The sequence below is a fragment of the Podarcis raffonei genome, chromosome 10 (assembly GCF_027172205.1).
Source record: "Podarcis raffonei isolate rPodRaf1 chromosome 10, rPodRaf1.pri, whole genome shotgun sequence".
NCBI lineage: Eukaryota > Metazoa > Chordata > Lepidosauria > Squamata > Lacertidae > Podarcis > Podarcis raffonei.
In genome coordinates, this window is record NC_070611.1 from 891,817 (window position 1) to 918,447 (window position 26,631).

General features: G+C 42.9%; 1 protein-coding gene across 1 annotated transcript; it reads right to left on the minus strand.

The window, feature by feature from the left end:
• Positions 1 to 1,482: 1,482 nt before the first annotated feature.
• Positions 1,483 to 26,631, minus strand: SSPN (sarcospan). The gene is made up of 3 exons (XM_053405149.1): positions 26,092 to 26,631; positions 14,901 to 14,987; positions 1,483 to 4,008 (listed from the first exon to the last, which is right to left on the minus strand). The coding sequence occupies exons 1-3, from the start codon at positions 26,347 to 26,349 to the stop codon at positions 3,643 to 3,645; spliced, it is 711 nt and encodes a 236-aa protein (XP_053261124.1). The 5' UTR covers positions 26,350 to 26,631; the 3' UTR covers positions 1,483 to 3,642.

Here is a 26,631-nt window from a genome sequence, read left to right on the forward strand (position 1 = left end):
GACTAAACAGAGCTCTGAAGATCTTTGCCACGTATTGTCAACTCAATCAATTAACCATCAACCATGCCAAGTCCAAGATCCTGATCTCCTCCAGAAGCCGGAGATTATACAAATGGAAGCTTGGTGGGGCAAAAATAGAGCAAGTCCTAAAATTTCAATACCTAGGTGTTATTTTTCAATACAATTTGGGGTGGAAAGCTCACATTCAACACCTACTTAATAAGGCCAAAACCTTGTCATATGCGCTCCTCCGATTCTTCTTTTCGGACAGAGCTTTGCATGTTCCCTCGGCCCTAAAGGTGTTCAAGGCAAAAGTGGTTGCCGTGCTTGCTTATGCTGCCCCGCTCTGGGCTGTGATGACAGATCTCGCTCCCCTTGAGACTCTGCAAAGCCAATTCCTACGTCGGCTCCTAATGCTCCCCCTGTGCGTAAGCAACGCAGCCATGCGACTAGAATTGAAGGTCGCATCCTTAGAAACTTGCCTGTGGAAGCAAGTCTTCAATTTCTGGTTATCATTGTGGCATAGATTACCAAACCATTACCTTGCCCAATGCTTATGGCGAGATGAATTCTCTAGCCTTTGGACTAGCAGAATTCATGCCAAACTCCTGAGTTATGGAATCTCTCCCTCAGATTCCCTAAAACTAGACCAAATCACTGCTCAGAGACTGATCCGCCAAAGACTGGATGACATCGATTTACAGCGAAATTATATGCTGGGGGGAGGTGTTTGTTCGCCCCAGAACATTGGTATCACTTTAACTTACTGCGTTCCATCATACCTCTCCTCCCTTTCGACTGTTGCCCATAGACTGGCCTTCACCAAAGCGAGGTTTAACGTTTTTCCCTCTAATGTCCTGAGACATAGGTTCTCAAAGGGCCAAGCCCCCGCCGTGTGCGAATGTGATAAGGTGACGCCGGAGTCGCTCCAGCACATTATGTTCACTTGCCCCTTGTTTAATGTGCCACGGGCAAATTTGTTGGGATCAATCATACAGAAACTAGAGGGTACCCCACCAAAATTCCACCTTGCCCAAATCTTGCAGGACAAGGATACCCACACAACCCTGAAGGTGGCTAGGTTCCTAGTTGCTGTCCTTTCCCAAAAGCGACGCCAAGGAGCTCTACAAGCTAATTAAGGCGTAGCATGCCTTTCCATTTTATAGTATTTTATTGTTATAGTGGTGTTTTAGCGATCGTTTTTTTTCTCCTTACGGCACAAACTGTTATTTATGTGTTGTTTTTACCTGTATGGGCCTATGGCCGTAATAAATGATATTCTATTCTATTCTATTCTATTCTATTCAGGGGTATGCATGGCCACAGAAAAAAGCACTGTATATAATGAACTAAAAAAAATTAGACATAATTAGAGTCAATCCCAAGACTTTGCTGTGCATGGTTTTTTGTTAACCCTACATGGTTTTGCACCACTGTAAATAATATTATAGAGTAAAGCCAACAGGTTATCTGGGTTAAAAAAAGCAGTTTTGGAACAAGGTAAATGGACAGAAGAGAAGCTTATGCTCTCATCTGCTATGGATTTGTGTGACACAATTCTTAAATACCTTTCTTAAGTATTAACATTTATGTCAATGTCATTTATTAACACTCTTAGGTGCTGACTCTTAAGGGGCTCAGGTCCCTTTGTCCTCCCATAAAATATTGCCCCCCTCAATGTGAGGACAGTCAGGGTCAGAGAAGGCCTATTACGGAGCCAACTATGGTGTGGCCTGGTTTCAGCTGCTGGCAGCTCTTCCTCCTCCTCTTCCTTCTGTGGAGGGGGAAAGCAGCTCCCGGCCAGTGGGTGGGGTGGGTGGGAGGAATAGGCCAAGCGCCAAAGAAGCAGTGATCCCACAGCATTTGGCTCTGCCCCCTGGCTCTTCCCGGCATCCCACACATCATTGGTGCCCGCAATCTTCTGCTCAAGTTGGTGCCTCTGTTGGGGAGGACAGGAGGTGAAGGGTGCAATCCAGAGACAATATAAATGTGCTTTAACTCCTATTGGCAGTGTTCCTAGTTTTGTTGTTTTCACAGGGGGTTAAAATACAGTCTAGATCTGGTAAGTCAATTGAATCTTTGCCGTTAGTTTCGGTGGGATCAAGATACTTAAGCAAGTTTCTGCTGCATTTAATAATAAAAAATCTGAATGGTGCCCAATGACTGATTTTGAATATATTGTTTTAGCATGATGATATTTTAAGTGTAAATTAAAATATGTGGCCCTGGATTAATGTAAAGTATACCATCATTCAAATGGGCTGGACAACTACAATAGTTTAGATAAAGTGGATTACCACAGGAGTGGCATCACTGTCTTGTGTTACTGAAGGTCACATATGATCATACACATTCAACATTTAGAGGTACTGAGTGACCATAACCTGGACTCCAGGCTACCTGGATCTATAGGAACAGATTTAAGGCTAGGGAACCACTTTCTAGAAACTTCCTTTCATAATAAGTCTGGTTTACACGTTGCACTGTATCTATCCTCCATCCAAGCTCTTAGGACACACTCCATGGCTATGTTCCACGCTGGCAAAGCATAATGGGATGGGTCTATGCCCACAATTGTACATGACCACACAGTTTGACCTGACCATTTCAGCAGAAGATATGCATGTTATTTTGAGCAACCAAGGAGGACAGGCCAACCAAGCTGCTATTCTATGAAAATCCATCTGTGTAAAAACATATATTGGGGGAAAGGGTATACAGTGGTACCTTGGGTTACATATGCTTCAGGTTACATACGCTTCAGGTTACAGACTCTGCTAACCCAGAAATCGTACCTCGGGTTAATCAATGGCCTTAACCATATTCATGGGTGTAATCTGAAAAAAACTTAACTGCATATCGCTGTGAGAGAGGCTGCATTGTGCCACCTTTTGCTCCTTGGAGGAAGGATCAGATTAAAAACATATACAGTGGTACCTCGGGTTACATACGCTTCAGGTTACAGACTCCGCTAACCCAGAAATAGTACCTTGGGTTAAGAACTTTGCTTCAGGATGAGAACAGAAATCGCATGGTGGCAGCAGGAGGCCCCATTAGCTAAAGTGGTACCTCAGGTTAAGAACAGTTTCAGGTAAAGAACGGACCTCCAGAACAAATTCTTAACCCAAGGTACCACTGTATGGGGCTTGCCTTTTTGGCATTTAATCCTGGGGTACTTGCCTCATGGTACACTAGAAGTAGCCCCCCTGAGCTACTGCTACCTAGAGGTAAGTGCAGTAGTTACCTCTTGGCTCAGTAACCTTAAGCATAACCTGAAAACATAACTACTCCAAGCCAACTTGACTTGCACTTTTAAAAAAGTATTTGCCCATGACTAGTTGCACCAGAAAGTAGATGGGGAATGTGTAATGAAAGCAATACGGATAGATGACATCCACATTTCAATGTATAGGAAAATAGTGCCTGCAGTTCCTGATCTAGAAAGGGAAACAGGCAGGGATCTCCTTGGTGCACCTAGGAGATGTGGCAGAGGGTCTGGTAACTATTATTATAGAAATTTCACATAATTTCTCTGAACCAATAATATTAATTGAGCAAATTCTCTCTCCGTTCCCCAGCTTTATGAACAGCCATCCATTGGGTGGTGGGATGATGATGATCTTCTCAACACAGCCTGGATGCCTATACTTTCTGTTGTTGGACTTCAGTAGTAGTTAATGATTGTAGCCAGATGCCTACATAAAAGACCTGGTATCTGTCTTTCCACATCACAAAACACACTGTGAAGCCCACAATTGCTGCAAGGAGGTTAAGCACTATCTGGATCAGCAAGTAAAGGTTGAAAGTATTGGTGATGTCGGTACAGTCGGATACATTCTTGTACATGAAGGTTCTGCTGAGGGGATCCACTGTTTCCAGTTTACACTGACAGGCCTCAGTGATGGTTTCACAGGTAAACTGTGTGATCTGTGAATAACAGTAGGCAGCAAAAGCTACTGCCAAAACACAGACAATCAGACTCAGAGCGCTCAGCAGAAAGTATGCAACCTGGAAAGGAAACACAATGAATTTATTTTCAGCATTACAAGCAATTTTATATGGGCTTTACAGTGAATGTTTGCAAGTTAGTGAAGGTTGCCATTTATATATGAACTCTGACAGTCCCAGATGACTTTCACAAATGTCCAGAAATAGGTGATGATTTTCCTATGTTTTGAACAAACACCAATGAGCTCTGCCAATCACATCTGGGTACCTGTCAAAATTCACCAATCCATCTGAGTTTTTGGACATTTACAAATTTTGTCTAGCTCACAGATGCATGCCATCACTTGATGCTGCAATCTATAAGCAAGAAAGCAAACTTCAATCAAGGGGCGGGAGCAGAGAAATATTCACAATGTTGAGCTGAGTTTAAAAGGGTTACTTCTCCAAAGTGAGATGATTCTGAACAGTTAATAGAGCTGCGATAGAGTATTGGCTAAGGACCTTCCAACTCTATGATTCTATGATGTGAGCTATATGCTAGGTGGCATTAGAGAAGCTGATAAGTCAAAAAATAAAGACAGCAGGACGAGATGCTAAAATCCAATAAAAGGAGAGGTGTACCTCAAGTGATGCTAGAAAAAACAGGCTCATATAATTTAGCATTTTGCCTGCAAGTCTAACTCTTCATTGGAGCCAATATATTTTTTGTTAAAAATAGTGCTTCTCTTTTGTTAATATCTCTCAGCTTTAGCCCCATCTCTCAATCTGTATGCTGATGATACATCTTGTAAAGTAAGCCTACTTTACAAGATTACAGATGTAATATATTTTAAGCACTTTGAACATTCAGGAAATAAGATCATAAAGAATGAGAGAAGATTCCGCTGGATCAGATCAAGAATCCACCTAGGTGAATAGCCTCTTTCCTGAGCTGGCCTATCAGATGCTTCCAATAAGCCATGAGCAAGTCATTATATTTAACTGATGGGTGTCATTACTGTACCAACATGCCCCAAGCGTGGGACTTTGCTTGAATTGCTTAACTTGTTTGTGAAATCACACAAAAAGGCTGTGGAAGCATAACATGTTGACTTATTTAGGCACATGGATGAATATAGATGATCAGCCTGTTTCAAGACTTCACTGTGGGGTTGATGATGTAACCTGAGATGCAGTATCGCATACTGTGTGCCTCCATCACAGAACGAGGGACTTGATGAACTTCTTTGTATTCTTAATGTATCTAAGGGTAGGCCTCTTGACTTTACTGAATAACGTTTCCCCTGCCCCCCCCCACACAAACGTCTCTTTGCTGCCCTCCCTGCTGAAACTCACTTGCATCTGCTTGCTACTCTGTGCAGAGTATGAGTACATTCTAGCACCTGAGGTGGACCACAAAGGATGCCCCCCTCCCAGCTAGGGAAGAAGGGGTGAGTGGAGGGGGGTAATAAAGATCTGCTCCCCTGTGGATCCTGCCACCCAAAGCAGTCTCCTCACCTTGCCTCATGGGTGGGCTGGCCCTGAGTATGAAACATATTTTTCTTTTTGTTTCACAAACCTAGTAACATCTCATCAGATTTTCATGTGCAGAATAGCTGTTGTTTTGCTTTCTGCACTGACGTTACTATTTTTGCCTACCTAACATAAACACAACCTTCTAATCAGTTACTATTGTTACTATTGTTAACAGGGGCACCAGCTTGCCCCCCACATTGGGGGCACACATCACATGACATGCTGCAGGGAGAAGGAGGTGGAGCGTGGCGCTGCTTTATGCTCCTCCTCTTCCCCATGACATGCGGGGGGGGGGCGGACACGTGCAGAGGGCAATCTTCGCCCTCGCTTGTCCCAGCTGCTGGGTGGGAGCTGGGGCACCTGGAGGGCACCCGGCAGTGGGTGTTGGCCCCCTCAATATTGGGGGGCTGGGCCCCCTAATTCAAATTATTGAGGGGACTGGAGCACCAAGTGCCCCCTAAACCTAGCAACAGTGTACTCTAAGCAGTCATTGTACATTTAAGAATGTGATTAGAGCCCTGGTAGTTAAGACTACCATATAGTTAAGAATCCATATAGTTCAGCAGCATACTCCCAACAGTTGTCTACAAGATTCTACCAGGAGTCAACAGAAGCAAGGCATACAGGCAATAATCCACTTGATTCTTGTTCCTGTCATCTAAAATTCAGAGGCCTGTGGCCTGTGAATAGGAAGACTTCATTTAGCCATCATTCTCTCAATTTCCAGTGTGCAGAGTAAGTGCCGCCACTGCTCATTGGGCCAAAACAGAGCCATCCACACACAAGGATGATGTTTGCTGAAGTATACAGAATCTTTAGTGAGGGTGGAAGGAACTGAAACAGCCCAATGAGGACTGAGCATTCACAGCGGCCAGGTAACGTCAACTAACTGGTGGTGGTGGAGGAATTGTGTGGGAAGGGAAATGGAATGGAGTATTGTGGAGCAGTGAACAGGAACACTCCACACTGCAGCATTTTGTTGCAGCTAGCCCTACTTTTCACAGCTACTGTTGATGAGAAATTGTCTGGCATCTTTTAAAAAGCTGTTTGAGTTAATGGCAGAGAATCTCATAAGTCAGATTTGGGGAACCTGTGGCCCTTCAGATGTTGCTTGGCAGCTCCCATCATCCCTGATCATACTTTATGGCAGAGCTGGAGTCCAACAGCATCTGGGGGTCCACAAACTGCCCACCCCTGCATTATACGAAGAACTACTTTCTTTTGCTTGCCCTGAAACTACTGCCAAGCAATTCCACTGGATGACTCCAAGTTTTGTATTATGAGAGGAGGTGGAAATCACTCTCCAGTCAGTACCATCCTCATTTCCCCGCCCCCCAGCTTCTTATGTCAGCAACTTGACATGGAGGAAGAGAGTCTTTTTTGTGGTTGCAGCATGAGCAAACCATCAATACAAAAGCAGTTTTGTGACCTTGATGTTCCAAGTCTGTCTGTCTTGATAAAATCCATAGCCCAGGTATATGCATCTTCTATCAACTGTATGAATCAATCTTCCTGTTTGTGACTCCATTTGATGGGGAGGAGAATAGCCAGGTTTATTGACAACATTTGAAGTGGTTATATATGTTCTGCCCCAAACTAAGTTAAAATGTGCAGAATTTTATTTTGCAGAGTCTTTTGAAATAAAATGACTATACTGTGGAAGCTTTTTTAAAAATGAAAACTGGGGGTAGTTTTAACTGAACTCTGTACTTTTGGTAATAAGGCTGCGTGAGAAATATGACGACATATTCTTTTTTAAAAAAAGACAGAAAATGCACAGGAAAGTGGGAACAAACAACTAAAGTTCAAACTAGACAACAGAAGATCTGTGACTGGGTAACTTGCAAATTTTATAAATTTTGTAAATGTTTTTCCTGTTTGAAAACCCTCCCCTCCATTTTGTCCTTTTTGCTGTGTGCAGAACTCAACGAAAGCCAATAGACTTGATTTCAATGGGTCTACTCTGAGAATGAGTAACATTGGAAATTACCCTACATTGTGGAGGGCCAAATGTAGCTGTGGAAACTGTACATGGGGGGCTAACTTAAACTTATTTAAGTCACATTTGAAGGAAAAGTCAGCAAGAAATATATCAGACAAATCTTTAAAAAAAGTTTCTTAAAACAAGCTTGCTAACAATAACTGTAAGTACATCAGTGTTAATGTAGTTCCTAAAAGCCTTGTTCTTTTATCTCATACTGACATAAATTGTGCTTATTTTGAAGTTTAATGGAGTTCTGGATTCACATTAGGATCGCATTTCCCATTATTCTGATAGCTAAGCCACAATTCTGCTCTGAATTAAAATTGGAGGCACACTTTCAGTCTTGCATCTGAAAAGGTTTACTCTGACAGTAAGCAGGGCCATCCCAAGGCTTTTTTATGCCTGAGCCGAAGCCCGCCACTCTTCTCTGCTGCTCCTCACTTCCTGGTGAGCTGGAGGTAGCCAGTTCACTCCGCCTAATGGTAGGGCAACTCTAGGTGCAAAAGTAAGAAGTAGCCCAAAATGATTCTGCTACTACTTTCCCCTCATATTTATTATTGACATAATTTAATACTTATGATGCTCAAAAATACAAGCAGATATTGTGTTACATTGGATTCCAAAGTACATCTATGATACATTTTTTACAAGAACAGTAACAAGAATCCATCAACAACACCCCTGTCTAAGTTACAGATAGGTAGCCGTGTTGGTCTGCCATAGTCAAAACAAAAAATTTTTTTCCTTCCAGTAGCACCTTAAAGACTAACTAAGTTAGTTCTTGGTATGAGCTTTTGTGTGCATGCACACTTCTTCAGATACACTGAAACAGAAGTTGCCAGATCCTTCTATATAGTGAGAAGGTGGGGAGGGGTATTACTCAGAAGGGTGGTGGGAATGGGTGATTGGCAGATAGCTGTGATGAGCCTGTTGACGACTCTTAACGACTGCAATAGGTCTTACAGGAAAAAGCAAGGGGTGAGAAGGTGAAAAATGGCTTTGTCATGTATAATGAGATAAGAATCCAATGTCTTTGTTCAGACCAGGTCTCTCCATGGTTTTAAGTTTGGTAATGAGTTGCAATTCAGCAGCTTCTCTTTCCAGTCTATTTCTGAAATTCCTTTGTAGTAAAACAGCTACTTTGAGATCTTGTATAGAATGTCCTGGGAGATTGAAGTGTTCTCCTACTGGTTTCTCTGTCTTGTGATTCTTGATGTCTGATTTATGTCCGTTTATTCTTTGGCGTAAGGTTTGGCCTGTTTGTCCAATATAGAGAGCTGAAGGACACTGTTGGCATTTGATGGCATATACAATGTTAGACGATGAGCAATTAAATAGTCCCGAGATGGTATGTGTGATGTTGTTGGGGCCAGTAATGGTGTTGTCCGGGTGTATGTGGCAGCAAAGTTGGCATCTGGGTTTATTGCAGGCTCTGGTGCCAGTGTCCGTGTTACGTCTGGTTGTAGTATTATTGTGGGTTAGGAGTTGTTTAAGGTTGGGTGGCTGTCTGTAGGCAATGAAAGGTCTTCCTCCCAGAGCTTGAGAAAGAGAACTATCATTGTCCAGGAGAGGTTGTAGATCTCTGATGATGTGTTGTACTGTTTTAACTTGGGAGCTGTATGTGATGACTAGAGGTGTTCTGTTATTTTCTTTTTTGGGTCTGTCTTGCATCAAGTTCTCTCTGGGTATCTGCCTGGCTCTGTTGATCTGTTGTCTAACTTCATCTGCTGGGTATTTTAGTTCTAAAAAGGTTTGCTGTAGATCTCTTAGGTGAGAGTCTCTGTCTGTAGAATTGGAACAGATACGGCTGTAACGTAGTGCCTGGCTATATACAATGGACTGTTTGGTATGTTTGGGATGGTAGCTTGAGGCATGTAGACATGTTTGTCGGTCAGTTGGTTTACGGTATAAGGTGGTGTCTATGCGCCCATCCTGTATTTTTATAGTAGTGTCCAAAAAATGTATTTCTTGCATAGATTGATTCATTGTTAGGTTGATTGTGGGGTGAAAATCATTGAATTTCTGGTGGAAGGTGTCCAGGGTCTGTTGACCATGTGTCCAGATGATAAAAATATCGTCAATGTATCGCAGGTACAAGAGAGGTTTGAGTGGGTAGGAGTTTAGGAAACGTTGTTCTAAATCTGCCATGAAGATGTTGGCATACTGTGGGGCCATGCAGGTGCCCATTGCTGTGCCACTGATCTGAAGGAGCAGGTCATCACCAAATTTGAAGTTGTTGTGGGTAAGGACAAATTGGCAGAGTTTGGTGGCAAAGTCCGCTGTGGTTTTATCTGAAATGGTGTTCCTTATAGCTTGTAAACCATCGGTGTGTGGGATGTTGGTATACAGAGATTCCACATCCATAGTAGCTAGTATAGTATTGTTGGGAAGATTATTTAAAGATTGTATTTTCCTCAGAAACCTTACGCCAAAGAATAAACGGACATAAATCGGACATCAAGAATCATAAGACAGAGAAACCAGTAGGAGAACACTTCAATCTCCCAGGACATTCTATACAAGATCTCAAAGTAGCTGTTTTACTACAAAGGAATTTCAGAAATAGACTGGAAAGAGAAACTGCTGAATTGCAACTCATTACCAAACTTAAAACCATGGAGAGACCTGGTCTGAACAAAGACATTGGATTCTTATCTCATTATACATGACAAAGCCATTTTTCACCTTCTCACCCCTTGCTTTTTCCTGTAAGACCTATTGCAGTCGTTAAGAGTCGTCAACAGGCTCATCACAGCTATCTGCCAATCACCCATTCCCACCACCCTTCTGAGTAATACCCCTCCCCACCTTCTCACTATATAGAAGGATCTGGCAACTTCTGTTTCAGTGTATCTGAAGAAGTGTGCATGCACACAAAAGCTCATACCAAGAACTAACTTAGTTGGTCTTTAAGGTGCTACTGGAAGGGGGAAAAAATTTGTTTTGACCCCTGTCTAAGTTTCAGTTAACCAACATAGAGCTATTGATCTAACAAATTATTTGACAGGCCACTATGCCCATCCCAACCTGCCCGCATGTTAAGGTCAACCATGACAATGGAATTCACTGTCAGCTGACTTCATAAAACTACTACATTTCAGGTACTACACTTCTGAAAGGCCTTGAAGACCCACTTATTTCTACTGGCTTATCAACTAGCGACTCTCTATGTTGATATCAAGTCCCTTTGGGACTTTGTGGAAAAAAATATGTGTTTCATCATTGTTCCTGGCTTTATTAATTGTGTGAGCTTTCAACATGAAGTTTTGTATTATATTCATCTTTTGACTAAGGTGGTATATAAATTTAATAAATAATAATAGTAGTAGTTGGAAAGTTTTTTTAAAAAGTATTTTATTGTGTAAAGTCCCCTTAGCGAGTCTGACTCGGAAACGGTGACCCTATCAATATGTTTGACAAATAAATTGATGGCTTTTTAGCAGGATGGCCATATGGAAAGTTGAAGTTCAGAGAGACGGTATGTAACTAAATGGCTGTTGCCAGAAAACAAGAGCAAGAGAGTCTCTCACTTGCCTCAGAGCCTGGCTTGTGGGCTTCCCAGAGGCAGCTTGTGGGAAACAGGGGCAATGTTCAACTACACAGACCTTTGGTCTGATCCAGCAGTGCTCTTCTCATATTCTTATGAAATGTTGGTACATCTATAATAATATTTTTAAAAGAAATGCCTCCAAATGCAGTGTTTAGGTCATCAGCGACTGTAAAACATGTAACAGTGGTACCTTGGTTTACAAACTTAATCCGTTCTGGAAGTCTGTTCTAAAACAAAGCGTTCCCAAACCAAGGCACGCTTTCCCATAGAAAGTAATGCAAAATGGATTAATCTGTTCCAGACTTTACCGGTGTGGAATGGAATCAAAAAAGATCTTGAAGTTTGGGGAAGGATGAAACTTTCCTTCTGGGGTAGAATTTCAACGATCAAAATGAGTGTGCTTCCAAAGATGTTATTTTTTTTCAAATGATTCCTATAATTAAGGGGACAAAGACCTTCAGAGAGTGGCAAAGAATGATTTCAAGATATATCTGGCAGGGCAAAAAGCCAAGAATACAATTTAAGTTACTAACTGATGCGAAGGAAAGAGGTGGTTTTGCCCTGCCAGACCTGAAACTATACTATGAAGCGTCTTGTCTCTGTTGGCTAAAGGATTGGATAAAATTAAAAAACAATAAATTGTTAGATCTTGAAGGTTTTGATAACAGATTTGGATGGCACACTTATTTATGGCTGGAGAAGAAGAAAAGTCACAAAGGTTTTGAGAATCATATCTTCAGGAGTTCTATAATAGAAATTTGGGACAGGTATAAAAATATATTGGAACCTAAAGTCCCACACTGGTTGTCTACATTAGAGGTTATGAGTGTAAAGAAAACAAATATGAGAGGGAATTGGATTACTTATGGAGACTTAGTAATTAAAGAGGGGGAGAAATGGAAAATGAAGCCATATGAACAAGTTAAAGACTATGTGTATGATTGGTTGCATTATCTTCAGATAAATGAAATGTTCAAAAAGGATTTTAAAGAGAGGGGATATATAGAAAAAGAGTCAAAATTTCAAACAGAGATAATAAATAATGACTTTAAGACAATGTCAAAAATGTATAAAATGTTACTGGAATGGCAAACAAAGGATGAAGAGATTAAGTCGGTTATGATACATTGGGCCAAAGATTTTGGTTATAATATACAATTGGTTGATTGGGAAAAAGTATAGAATGAAAATATAAAATTTACTGCATGTACGGCGTTAAAGGAAAATATTATGAAAATGGTATGGCGTTAAAGGAAAATATTATGAAAATGGTATATAGATGGTATATCACACTGGTTAAGCTAGCAAAAATGTTTAAAACATGTAATAAGTGTTGGAAATGTAAAGAAAAAGAAGGATCCTTTTTCCATATGTGGTGGAAATGCAAGAAGGTTAAGGGTTTCTGGGAAATGATATATATCGAGTTGAAAAAGATGTTTAAATATACATTTGTAAAGAAACCAGAAGCCTTTTTGTTAGGAATAACAGGAAGACAGATTAATAGAAGTGATTACAAACTTTTTCAATATGCAGTAACAGCGGCAAGAATATTAATGGCCCAAAAATGGAAACAAGAGGAACTACCGACTCTGGAAGAGTGGAGAATGAAACTTATGGATTATGCAGAATTGGATAAAATGACTGGGAAAATCAGATACCAAAAAGATCACAAGTTCATCGAGGACTGGGGAAAGTTTACGAATTATCTGGAAAACATATGTGATGAACAGACAACGCTAGTCGGTTTTAAAGAGGCTTTGTGATGTCAAAGGTGTATTGTAAAAAGAAAGAGAGATGAAAGGATATTACTAACTGGCAATATAATATATTGAAAATGCGTAACAAATAGAAAATATGGATGATTGATGGAGGAGCTGGTGGAAGTTCAAAAATTGGAAATTTGAGAATATGGTTGTGTTGATTAATTTGTAAAAGAAAAATTTAATAAAAATTTATTTTAAAAAAAGATAAAAATAAAAATTTAAAAATTTTCTTACCTGCACTGATGATAGTCATTGCTTGGGGGGGGGGCTTTTATCCATTTCTGCAGTCACACAATCAATCAGTAGCTGAACTGGGATCCACACAGATCCGCCCCCCCAAGCTGCTGCAGGAAATGCTCCCTAGAGCGCGTGCCTCCTGCAGCGGCATGGGGGGAAGGGAGTTGCACGCCTGCAAACCAGCTGGCTGGCGGGCGCACAGCTTTCCTCCCTCGCAGCTGCAGAAATGCCTTGACAACCCCATTCTCTGTTGCCGGACAACGGAAGTGTGGCACTCAAAACGAAAGTGCACCCCCAACAGAGTACATTCATATACCAAAAAAAAACAAAACAAAAAAAACCCGCAAACCAGAACACTCATTTCCGCGTTTGAAGCGTTTGTAATCCAAAAAGTTCGTTAACTAGGTTGTTCGTAAACTGAGGTACCACTGTATAGGCACCCTTCAAGGCAATCCTCAGAGACAGGGAGAATCATGTGGGCTTTGAGGTAGGAGCTATTACCCTGTTAATGTTTATTGCATGGTTTCAGGCACTGGAAGGGCAGAACATTTTCTCCACATGTCAGAATGAGGACATCAAAGGAGAGGATCAAAGCTTGTGCACGAGGTTACCCTGAGATCTCATCAGCAGATCCATCACATGGCAGACTAAGAAGCAATTCCAAAACTGCACACACAACAAAGCAGGAAGCTAGCAAAGGAGTTTGGATTTGCTGTTTTTCACAGCTTGACATAAATACAGGCTGGTGATTGCTACATAAACATAGAAGAGAGGAGAAAGGGATGTGTTGGACTGTGAATGACATCCCACACATGTCTCTTTTTTCAGTTCTACTGGCAAAAGATAAAGGGGGGGAAGGGGAATAAAGACTTTAAACAAAATCCTAATCATGCCTTGGTTTCTTTGTACACATGCTATCAGATCAATAATGAATAAATCTGTCAAATTTATTGAGCCAAAAAAACAAAACCCAGCAATCCACAAATAGCAACAAGGTTGCCCATGGCACACAGAAATTTAAGGCCCTATTGAGTGACAGCTATGACCCTCAGCTTGAATATCCATTACTCAGTTTCTAGGGCACAGCAAAACACTGGGAAACAATTGTAAAACTTTGCTACAAATTTGGAGGGGAACATAGTTAATAAGCCTGAAATGTAATTCTGGAATCCAGCAGAGAAACCTTCCTGTGCATTGTTCCACAGGAGACTATCAGACTTTTTCCAAAGTCATCAGGATGCAAAATGGCAGCCTTAGTGTTATGGGCAGAAAGAGAGGGGTTTATCCAAGCACGCAAACACATATTGTTAGGGGAAAGGCCATAGCTCATAGGTAGAGCAGAAGGTCCCAGGTTCAATTGTTGGCCTCTCCAGGTAGGGCTGAAAATGTCCCCTATCTGAAACCCTGGAAGGCTACTGCTGGTCAGTCACTGTGGACAATACTGGGCCAGACAGACTTTGAATGAGGCAGCTTCCTAGGCTGCAACATCTTCCTCCCAAGAATTTTCATAGCGTGTACAAAAGGGACATACATTTTGCCTCCATAGAGAAAGAAGTAAAGCGACAAAATCATCTTAGCTACTCAAAATAATGGTTAGCTACCAAGCCCAGTGAAAATGTGTGAACCCTTGCAAGAAGCTGAATTATTTTATCTGTGTATCACAGCTGTGCAAGCTGGAGCTGATACGAGTTGTAGTCCAAAATGTCTGGAGGGCACCAGGTTGAGGAAGGCTGGCATAACACATTTGCACTTATTTGCCTACTTATAAAATCTCTTCTTCTTGGAAGAGGCAAAAGGCAGGACAATAAGGCCAACACTCTAATCTCCAGAAACCCACCACCCCTTCTGGCTTCTCAGATATTTGAGGTTAACAAGGAAGAAAAAACAGTATCAGGCAATGTACCTTGATGGCAAACTGTATGCAGGTCTTCTCATCCGGTTGGTAAGAAACACATAGCATCACTAGTCCCAATAAGGCCACCACGCAGACCTAAAAAAGGGAAAGCTAGACTGTAATTACATTTTAAGAACTGGGGGTGGGAATATGATAGGCACTATTACAGTGTTGCACTATCGTCTCCCTGACCATAATGGCTAGGGTGATCTTGAGATAGAGAATGAAATCAAGGAGGCACCAATAAAGGAAAACGCTGCAATAAAAGTGACACAATCAATGTCCCTCACATAGTCTGGGGACATGCATGTTCCACTTATGACAAAGAAGTATCCTAGAACAGTTAGGGGTGGCAGTCTTGGCCTTGGTGCAAGATGCTGAACAGTTGGGATCAGTGACCAGAGTGCTATCAAATTCAACATATAACTAAGTAGACGATTGCCAAGAAAATCCAACACATTTAACTTCAAATGAGGAAACTGCCAAAAAAAAGAGGGGATTTGTAAAAAAAAAAAAAAAGCTGAAAAGTAAAGAGGGCCACATCTCTTCAAAAAGTTTGGCAGTTGTCCAAAACCCAATAACAGAAACTCATCAGGAAACTCGTCACCAGGGCCAAGAGGATGCCAGCATGGTTAATGAGCAGTGTCAAAGAAGTTATGCTTTCCATATTATACAGGTCCATTAATCTCAGTGGTTCTGCTCTGAGTATGACTTAGCAGGATACAACCCCTCATCTATATTCATCCTTGACAGAGTTGCCAAGGGAAGTAACACCATTGTATTGTATTGTATTGAACTTTATTACGGCCAATGGCCCATCATACGACAGTTTCCCATACCAACATAATGTACTTAAACCTCCAAATTTAAAACCGCCAAAACTTGCAAAAAACAGACAGGAACCAAAGCAAAACAAAAACAAAAGACCAACATCATACATTACAATAAATTTGTAACATAAACATCGCCCTCTACTCATAAATTAGTAGAAGACATCAATGGTGATATCACCTAATTACATCCTAAAACATAGATCATAGTTTAGAGGGATTATCCGAGCCGCACAGGAGTCCGTTTCTCTTCTTTAGGGATAGAACGCTGATCAAGAATCTGGCAACCATGAGTGATCTTAGGGGGTCATCATCATTTAATAGATATCTCAGTTTGGCTTCATTCGTATCATCGGCAATTCCCTTTAGATATTGAGCAAGAAACTTGCTCCTGGCCGATGAGTGAAATGCACAATCAAAAATTATGTGATGCAACGATTCCGGTGCCCCACAATTACAATCACATAAGAGCGATATCTGTCCATTGGAGAATCTATTTCTCAGCACGTTCGATGGGAAGGTGTTGAATCTTGCCTTTACAAAGGCATATCTATGAGCCGAAGAAGTTAAGGAATTCAAATAGTTTGGGAGCCTTAAGAGGGGTAATAAACCAAGGTTTAGAGGTGAGCAGGTACCATTGCCCAAGACCATTTTCTGCTGCAAGTCCATCTCCTCTACAGGTTACTGTTCTTTTAGCTGGAACTATATCCTGCTCTAGTAATTTGGATGGGGAGATTCCCATTGCCGTAATTTTCAGTTGTAAATTTTTTACCCATGGGCTCTGGAAATCATCTCTCCACATGCATTGTATCAAGTACAGGTTTGGGAGATTGTGCCATAGAGATAACCAGTGACAAAGTATGTGCTTCCACAGAGCGTTTTCCAGGGATACAATATTAAGTTCCATGCGTAGCGCTGTATTACTTACACAGTTGGGCAGTTTCAATATCCCTCTTAAAAACTGATTTTGAACAACCTCTAGGTGGGATAAGTTGACAAAAGTCCCCCAAATTGAGATGGCATAAGCAATTGTCGGGATCACCTTGGCCTTGAAGACTTTCAACGCCGATGGGATATGAAGGGCCCCATCGGTGAAGAAAAATCGCAAGATCGCCAAGGAGATAGCTTTGGCTCTATTTGTAACATAGGCTACATGGGCCTTCCATCTAAGGTTATGTTGTAACCAAACTCCCAAGTATTGGAATCTATAGACTTGTTCGATGACTCTCCCATCAATTCTCCAATTATGGAGTTTCCGGCTCTTTGAAAAAATTAGAATTTTAGATTTCTCATAATTAATTGTAAGGGAATTTGCGTTACAATATGATCCAAAAAATTTTAAGGCCCTCATAAGACCTACTGCGTCATCCACATATAGTAACAAAGGGCAGCGATAAAGTGCTAGGCGGGGTGCATGAATCCTTTCTTGAGCCTCTATTAGGGGAGTCCTCATGTCGCTTATGAACAAATTAAACAGGAATGGAGCCAATATACAACCCTGTCGGACACCTCTGTTAATGGGAATTGAATTGGTGAGATCGCCCTCCGGGGTGAGTCTCACTCTAGCCGCTGAGTTCTCATGGAGTTTGATTATTAGCCAGAGAAGCCTTCTGTCGATGCCCCAGCGGGTGAGTTTTTCCCAGAGGATGCTCCTGGAGATACTATCGAATGCTGCCTTTAGGTCAATGAATGCCACACAGAGTTGGCCACCCTTTGGGGTGGAGTATTTCCAGGCAAGATGCTGTAAAATTAGAATATGATTTATTGTTGCCTGTTTTGGGCGGAATCCAGCTTGTTCGGGCCCAATTAATTTTTTCTCTTCGGCCCATTGAATAAGTCTGTTCAACAGGAAGCGGGCATACAGTTTACCCACTATTGAGAGCAGACTGATATTTCTGTAATTCCCCGGGTCATCTGGTGAGCCCTTTTTGTGGATTGGAACGATAACAGCATCCTTCCATACTTCCAGGATCATTCCAGAGTTGTTAACGGCATTGAAGATGGTTGCCAGGGCTTTGGCCCACCAGTCCGCGTGGTATTTTATAGCTTCAGCCGGGATCAGGTCTGGTCCAGGCACTTTCCCTGTTTTAAGTTTAACGATCAAGTCATAGATGTCTTCCGGATCGGTGGGGGGCCAGAGGGGAAGCTGATCTTGAGGTTCATCTCTTGTGTTAACAGTACAGTCAGTTGTGGCAAAGTAGTTTTTTAAGGAAGATTCCCAAACCGGAGCAGGAATAATAGTTAGAGGGTATCTTTTAGATCTTTTATTTACCAGGAGCCAAAATTGTCTGGAGTTCCGTGATGATGAGGCTTCTATGATTGCCCGCCATTGATTCACTTGCCATTCCTGTCTGGCTCCCTTTTGAATTTGCTTGTAGGCCGATTTTGCTTGGAAATATTCTTTTGGCAGGACCGTTGCCCCGGAGGCTTTGTATATGTTACCAAGAAGTTGTCTAGCCTGTTTACAAGCACTGTTGAACCACAGTGCACCTATCTTCCTTTGTGTTCGATTTATTTTATGCGTCGGGACAGAGAAAAAAGACGTTAGATCTTCCGACAGGTTCGAGAATAGTCTTAGAGTTTGATCATAATCATAATAATCCTCGATTAAGCCTGAGTATGCTTGTTTTAGTCGTTGTTGGAAATATGCTGAGTATTTTTGGGCCTGTAGTTCGGACCATTTTATACTTTTGATTTGCAATGCTGAGTTCGTAATCAAATGTGTTGGGTGTCTATCTCCATCTGGGGTCCAGTCTATAGTCATTGTGGCGACCAACGGTAGGTGGTCGCTCAGTTGAATATTTTCAACTTTAAAGTGGGGAAATTTGGGGAATATGTCATGAGATACTAACATATAATCCAGGACACTGTTTGCAGAGGAGCTTATGTAACACCATTGAAACATGGTCCTGCAGGGGTTCTCCTCAAATCTGCACAGTGCTTCTCAGGTTTAATCCTGTGTGTCCTTGTTCTTTACCATCTACATGAAGCCTTTAATTCAATTAACATGATCTGCCTAATGCTCATATCTTAGTGATATCATATACAACTATAGCCAAATAGTAAATAAACCTCAGGTACAGAAGCACCTGAAGAGCTGAGCAACGTATGAACCAGGTTGAAAACACTCTGGGCTGCATTACACACGGCTCTGTGGCACCACAGTCCCATACACAGAGAAGCCTAGGAGTCAGCCATGAGTAGGTGCACCTGTCCACCCTATTCAAAATTCATGTGACATGGAGTCCACATTTGCACAGGCCCATCCACATAATCCATCCAGAAACTGGCAAGGTCGTAGCCAACTACTGATTAATTTAACTGACAGAAATATTTAAAATCAGCCTTGCCTTCAGCAGTTTCCAAGATGTCTTACAATCTTGGAACAATAAAGGGATACCTGAAAATTGCATCTCTGCCCTATTCCACTCATGGATTCTTCTTGTCAGTTGACAGACACCATTGGATACCACTCAGTAAATATAAAGAAAATACAATAAAAAATAGCCTACAAAACAGCAGCAAAATATGAACCATAAAGCAGTCATTCCCCTCCATCAGCAGGGGAGACCCTCTAGTGCCACTGCTGAGTGCTGCTGCCCATGACCCAGCCTTCTGGAATACCCTCCCATAGTGGTATGTGTCAAGCCCTCAGGAGTGTCAGGCTCACATGCTGTGCATTCTATAATTTTCACCTGCTTGCAAACAAGGGTTTGACTCTGGTTTGCAGGCAAATGGTTTGCCCTTTCAGTCACAAACAAAGCTTAGAAGAGTGGAAAGTGGAAAGTTGCAGGCAAGCCCTCTTGGAAATGGCAAATATGGTTTAGTATTATATGTGAATGAGCCCTAAATGATAGAGAGAAGTTTCCAGACACACTATTCTTGCCCCTGATATAGAGTGGGGGGCGGGTGCAGGCATATTTTGGGGGGAAAGGTGGAGGACCATGCCAACATACACCTGCCATTTGAAGTGGCACTGCCTAGACACACTTTTACCACCAAAAGGCTTTGTCATCGCTCCTAGTCCACAAGTTTTTTTTAAAAAAATGTTTACTCTTTCCTTTTCACTGTTCAATTCCATGTCAAAAACCCAAAATTCTGCAATACCCTTATTTTGCCAGCAAGGAAGAAATGTGTTCAAATTGCTTCATTTATTCTGACATCAATCTTTTTTTAAAAAAATAATGGCAGTACCCTCAGTTCCACCACTTGTCCCCTCGCCCTCACAGTCCTATTTATGACCTTGAAAGCATAAAAAGGAAAGACAGTTAAACCATAAATTATCCCATATTTTATTCTCAAATTTTTGAATCTTATTACAGAAAGTCAAGATTTTTTAAAATGAGTAATGAATCCCAGTTCCAGTTTTTGCGTGTGGAGAACATTTGGCTCTTGTTGCTTCATTGGCTGAATCCCCCTTTATTCATACTAATGGACTAAAGCACTTGATTTTCAGCATGGAGCAGTATGACAGTTTTGCCACTAATAAAGCAAAGATCCCTTCAATAAATCAGGCTCTATTTAGCACATTAGAATTCTCCCTTCACTTTTCTGTCATAGCATGTTAGCAGCAGTCAGGAAGACAAAGTCACCCCTGAGGTAATCCCAACAGGGATGGGCTGAGCCTATTATGTGCAGCTAATTTTGCAGAAAAAAAGTATTGGTTTCAAAGTTCTTCTATGGTTGGCCAAGTGGAATGCTAATCAAATACTGGTGTGTGGGGTGGGGGTGCTGCAGCGAGGGGAGGGGGCAGAGCGCACTTGAGTGGGATGTTGCTAAAACAAGCATGCTGATATTTTAACCATGCTGCCTCTGTGTTCTGCTTCACTGCCAAGAAAGGAACCATTGCTCATTTCTGCCTTAATAAGCGGACGCCAGAGAGGAGCACAATCTGCTCTAGAATACATATTGTTTTCAGAGTCAGACATATGATATCTTAATTTTCCCCTTTGTAATGCTGCTTGTTTGGTCTTTTTGGTTTAAAAGTCAGTTAGCAAAATTAAGCAGGGTGCTTTCAGATACAAAGTATTTTCAGAATTTTGTTCCCTTATGCTGAAATCACAGATATGTCTGGAATCTAGTATGTCACTATCACAACATATACACATTTAACTTCTAGTTGCTTGGGGGATGGGGCTAAAACTAATTTTAGTACACATATGCACCATAATGTAGTAGTAGTAGTAGTAGTAGTAGTAGTAGTAATAGTAGTAGTAGTATGCACCCAAATTTCCCCAAGACAAAAACAGGACCAGGCTTTACCAAGGACAGGCATTAGAAAACACAGACAGCTAGAGGTGACAAGAGGCATGGAGGAGAACAGAGAGAGAGAGAGGTCAAGATTGTCAGAAAAGTTTGAAGATGTGGTCTTGGGTATATTCCCAATTAAATTAAATTGCTAAATGGCAGTACATTTCCAAAACTTTAGTCTTATCCAACCAAAAGGCACAGCTAGGGGAGCATGGCTTGGGCACCGAGTCTCAACTGAAAGTTGCCCAAGACCAAGTCCTGGTCTACATTTTGAGGGGAAAACTGGCTTAGAGGTTTGCCTGTCCATTTTGTTTCATAACTTTTCTTCTAGGAGAGCTAGATTCTCATTCTCTCTCTCTCTCTCTCTCTCTTTAAATGAAAGCTCAGCGCCTGGACAGCCCCTTGCATGCATTTGCACCATTATAATCCAGCCCTTTCTCATTTCTATTTCTCATTATACTCTACCTCACAGGCTTATAACAATGAACATTTCATGCAAAGATTACCATAATAAAGGACAAAAGTGGTAAGGACCTAACAGAAGCAGAAGACATCAAGAAGAGGTGGCAAGAATACACGGAGGAATTATACCAGAAAGATACGGATGGCTCGCACACCCCAGGTAGTGTGGTTGCTGACCTTGAGCCAGACATCCTGGAGAGTGAAGTCAAATGGGCCTTAGAAAGCACTGCTAATAACAAGGCCAGTGGAAGTGATGATATTTCAGCTGAACTATTTAAAATTTTAAAAGATGATACTATCAAGGTGCTACACTTAATATGCCAACAAGTTTGGAAAACTCAGCAGTGGCCAGAGGATTGGAGAAGATTAGTCTACATCCCAATCCCAAAGAAGGGCAGTGCCAAAGAATGCTCCAACTACCGCACAATTGCACTCATTACACACGCTAGCAAGTTTATGCTTAAAATTCTACAAGGCAGGCTTAAGCAGTATGTGGACCGAAAACTCCCAGAAGTGCAAGCTGGATTTCGAAGGGGCAGAGGAACCAGAGACCAAATTGCAAACATGCGCTGGATTATGGAGAAAGCTAGAGAGTTCCAGAAAGACATCTACTTCTGCTTCATTGACTATGCAAAAGCCTTTGACTGTGTCGACTGCAGCAAACTATGGCAAGTTCTTAAAGAAATGGGAGTGCCTGATCACCTCATCTGTCTCCTGAGAAATCTCTATGTGGGACAAGAAGCTACAGTTACAACTGGATATGGAATAACTGATTGGTTCAAAATTGGGAAAGGAGTACGACAAGGCTGTATATTGTCTCCCTGCTTATTTAACTTATATGCAGAATTCATCATGCGAAAGGCTGGGCTGGATGAATCTCAAGCCAGAATTAAGATTGCCGGAAGAAGTATTAACCACCTCAGATATGCAGATGACACAACCTTGATGGCAGAAAGTGAGGAGGAATTAAATAACCTTTTAATGAGGGTGAAAGAGGAGAGCGCAAAATATGGTCTGAAGCTCAAAATCAAAAAAAGGAAGATCATGGCCACTGGTCCCATCACCTCCTGCCAAATAGAAGGGGAAGAAATGGAGGCAGTGAGAGATTTTACTTTCTTGGGTTCCATGATCACTGCAGATGGTGACAGCAGTCACGAAATTAAAAGACGCCTGCTTCTTGGGAGAAAAGCAATGACAAACCAAGACAGCATCTTAAAAAGCAGAGACATCACCTTGCCAACAAAGGTCCATACAGTTAAAGCTATGGTTTTCCCAGTAGTGATATATGGAAGTGAGAGCTGGACCATAAAGAAAGCTGATTGCTGAAGAATTGAGGCTTTTGAATTCTGGTGCTGGAGGAGACTCTTGAGGCTCCCATGGACTGCAAGAAGATCAAACCTATCCATTCTTAAGGAAATCAGCCCTGGGTGCTCACTGGAATGACAGATCTTGAAGCTGAGGCTCCAATATTTTGGCCACCTCATGAGAAGAGAAGACTCCCTGGAAAAGACCCTGATGTTGGGAAAGATGGAGGGCACAAGGAGAAGGGGACGACAGAGGACGAGATGGTGGGACAGTGTTCTCGAAGCTACCAACATGAGTTTGACCAAACTGCAGGAGACAGTGGAAGACAGGAGTGCCTGGCGTGCTCTGGTCCATGGGGTCATGAAGAGTTGGACACTACTAAACAGCTAAACAACAACAATCCAGCTCTTTGAGCCAGTCATTATTTCTCATTATACTCTACCTCACAGGCTTTGAACAATGAAAGCAGGAGAGCCATGCAGCAAACCACCTTGAGCTCCTATAATTAAGATATAAATGTGACAACCAAATCAACCCATATATCCCCCCCCAGACAATTAGACAATTCACACACTCAGCTGTGAATCATCACATCTCAAGTAATCCAGTGACATACATGCAAGTATTCAAGTAACACAGCCTTGAATTTGGGTGATAATCTAATTCACTCCCTACTTCTGCTGGATCAAGAGTTCTTGATTGAAAATAGAAAACATTTGGATATTTTAACTAAAGAACTTATTGTACTCTGTTCAGAGACTGTAAAACCTAAATTGGCTAGGAAGTGGAATTGATTTTAAATGTCTATATTGCATCAGCAGCATTCACAATTGGCACAAATTGAGGAGAGGGGCTGAGGCATTTTCAGCATCATTTATAGGAAACAATATAAGAGCACAAGAGCCCTGTTAGAACAGATCACTGTCCCATCATAGAACCACAGAATTGTAGAGTTGGAAGGGACTCAGAGGGTCATCTAGTCCAACCCCTTGCAACACAGGAATGTCAGCTAAATCATACATGACCTCTGCTTAATAACCTCAAAGGAAGGAGAGCATCCTGTCAGTGGCGTAGCGTGGGTTGTCAGCACCTGGGGCAAGGCAAGTAATTTGCGCCCCCTAACCCGTGGATTTTAGCACTCGAGTGCGAGCGCGCCCCCCCCCACATGTTGCGCCCGATGCGGCCGGCCCCCCCTGCACCCCCACGCTACGCCACTGCATCCTGTTTTCAAAGTAGATCATGAAGGCAACAGAGCTCTTCCTACACTTTACACTAAGTCAGACCATGGTTGCATCTAGCTCTGTACTTTACACTGACTGCCGGAAGCTGACTAGGGTTTTGGATAAGGTTATTCCCCCACCCCACCCCACCAGGACCAGGAGATGTGAGGAAATGAACCTGGGACTCTCAGAAGCAAAGTACATATTCTGCAACTGAGTTACATCCTAGTCATAGAGATGGCACTGATTCAGTGTCCTTGCATTCACATAGTCTCACATCAACCAGATGTGGTGGATGGAGGGCTGAACATGGACAAGGCTGAAATTTGCACTCAGTCAGATTTGCCCTGTGATCTTGGGCAATCACAATTCCTCAGCTGAATCTGTTTCACAGAACTATTGCAAACATAATTAAAATGAGAAAGGGCAACCCAATCAGTAGATTGCATGGTTGCAGACTAAAACGTGGTATAGGAAGCAAGGAAGGGAAAGAGATGTGTGCAACTAAGTTTTACTCAAGGGTAGATCTATTGAAATCAATGGCCTTAACCATGTTCATGGGTATAATCTGAAAAAAACTTAACTGCATATCGCTGTGAGAGAGGCTGCATTGTGCCACCTTTTGCTCCTTGGAGGAAGGATAAGATTAAAAACATATACAGTGGTACCTCAGGTTAAGAACGGACCTCTGGAACGAATTAAGTACGTAACCAGAGGTACCACTGTACAACATGCCATTCTCCAACATAGCCAAGAATCAGGAAAAATGGGCAATATTGTACTGTTATGCAAACAGGATACGGCTGGGTTATCAGCTTCTCCCACTGAATTTCTGGCACAAAAGGAGTGCTGGGAAGAACAGGGCCACATTCAGGGCTCACTCTAATTTTGCCCAAGTTTATGCCCTTTATCTTTTCATTCATGCTTCCTGAGGGCCTAAGTGAGGCAACACCCTCCAAAATGGATGCAAGGGTGTGGATGGCACAAGCAGGGGGGCAGGCTGGAGGAAAGACGGGCACTCCACCCCACCCGCTGTTGCTCCACCATGGCAAATTTGGTGGGCCTTTAGCTAATATAAATAGTAAACTCAGTAGTATATGGCACATGGAGAATCCATTGAATTTTAAAACAATGTGAGCGTGGTGGGCCCTGCTGATCTATTTGTAAAATTCAGAATCATCAGCCCCCAGAATCTGGCAGGAACTCACTTGGAACGAGCACTGAACAAAACATTAAAAAATGCATCATACAGCAAAGCAGCTCAAGAGACAAGGCTTCACATGGCCTAATTCCCCCCTCTCTATTTCATTAACAGCAAATCAGCTCTGAAACACAACCCATGACTGGAATGAGCGCGCACGCCTTGGCTGGGTTCGCGCTGTCTGTCCCCGCGGACCACGTGTTTTACATGATCACAAATAGCCTTGTCAGTCTGCTACTGTCTGCTACAAGGTATGGCAAGGCAGCGTGTCGCTGGGCGAGTCCGAATTTCCGGGATTGCCGCGAATCCCCGTCCTTCCCCTCCCCCTAAACTCGCTTATTTGAATTTCAAATTTAACCCTTCGGCTCGGCAAGAGCCAAAGTGCCCTCGGCTGTGGCAAAGGAGGCTTGGGCGAAGCGCAAAACAGATCAGACAGTTCTTTAGAAAAGACCAACAACTCATCGCAGCGTGGAAGCAACAGGAGCATTCTGTCATTTCGGATCAAAACGTTAATTCTCGTCCCTTGCCTCTCATTCCCTTTCCCTTGGCAAGGGTACAGGCGTGCAGGTGCCAGAACCACATACAACCCCCACCTTTCAGCCATGGAGCAATCCTTGCACTGCAATCCAAATCTAGAAGTCTGCTAAACGATGCACGCAGCAAATCTAAGGGTGTTACTTCCCCGTCTTCCCAGCTTCCTATGATGTTTGCTCTAAAGTAACACGTTATTTCCACTTCCTTTTTTGCATGTAAAATGGATACAAACAACCACTGCACGGCAGCTGTTGCTGTTGTTAAAGGTTAGCTGAGCTCCAGCCCGACAGCGTCTCGAGGGCCGCGCAGGCAGCTGGTTAGTCGGGGCGTTAGGGCGCGTTTCGTGCGCGCGCGCGGGCCGAGGCGCTCCGAGGGGAGAAACAGACGGCGATGCTTACGAGGAGGCCCGCCCAGTACGGCGTGTCTCTGACCAGCAGCGACGAGCTGACGCCGGCCATGAGGAAGCCCAGCACCGCCACCGCGGCGCCCAGAGCCAGCTGCCCCAGAGCCGCCAGCAGCGGGAAGCGGCAGCCGCAGCACGGGCGCGGATCCCCGTGGCTCTCCTTCGCCTGCCGGGCTGCTCCTCCGCGCTCGCCGCTTCCCTCCGGCCCGGCCGGCCGAGGGGCCGCCCCGGCCGCCGTCTCTTCTTTGCCCATGCTGCTCAGCTGCCGGGAGGACTCCAAAGAACCAGGCCGGCGGCGGGCGGGCAGGCGCGCCTCTCCTTCGGGTCTGCCGGCCGACGCGTCTCTGGCATTTGACTCGCGGAGGCTGCACAAATATGGAAAACATTGGGAGCTTCCAGGCGCCACATATAGCCCGGAGAAGAGGGGGGATCCGAGGGGGTAGCGGACTGCCAACCGACCGCGCCAGCCGACCGACCGCCGGCTCCGACGTGCCCGAGGGAGCTTTGCACGTGAGAATGGAGGCGACTTCCTGGG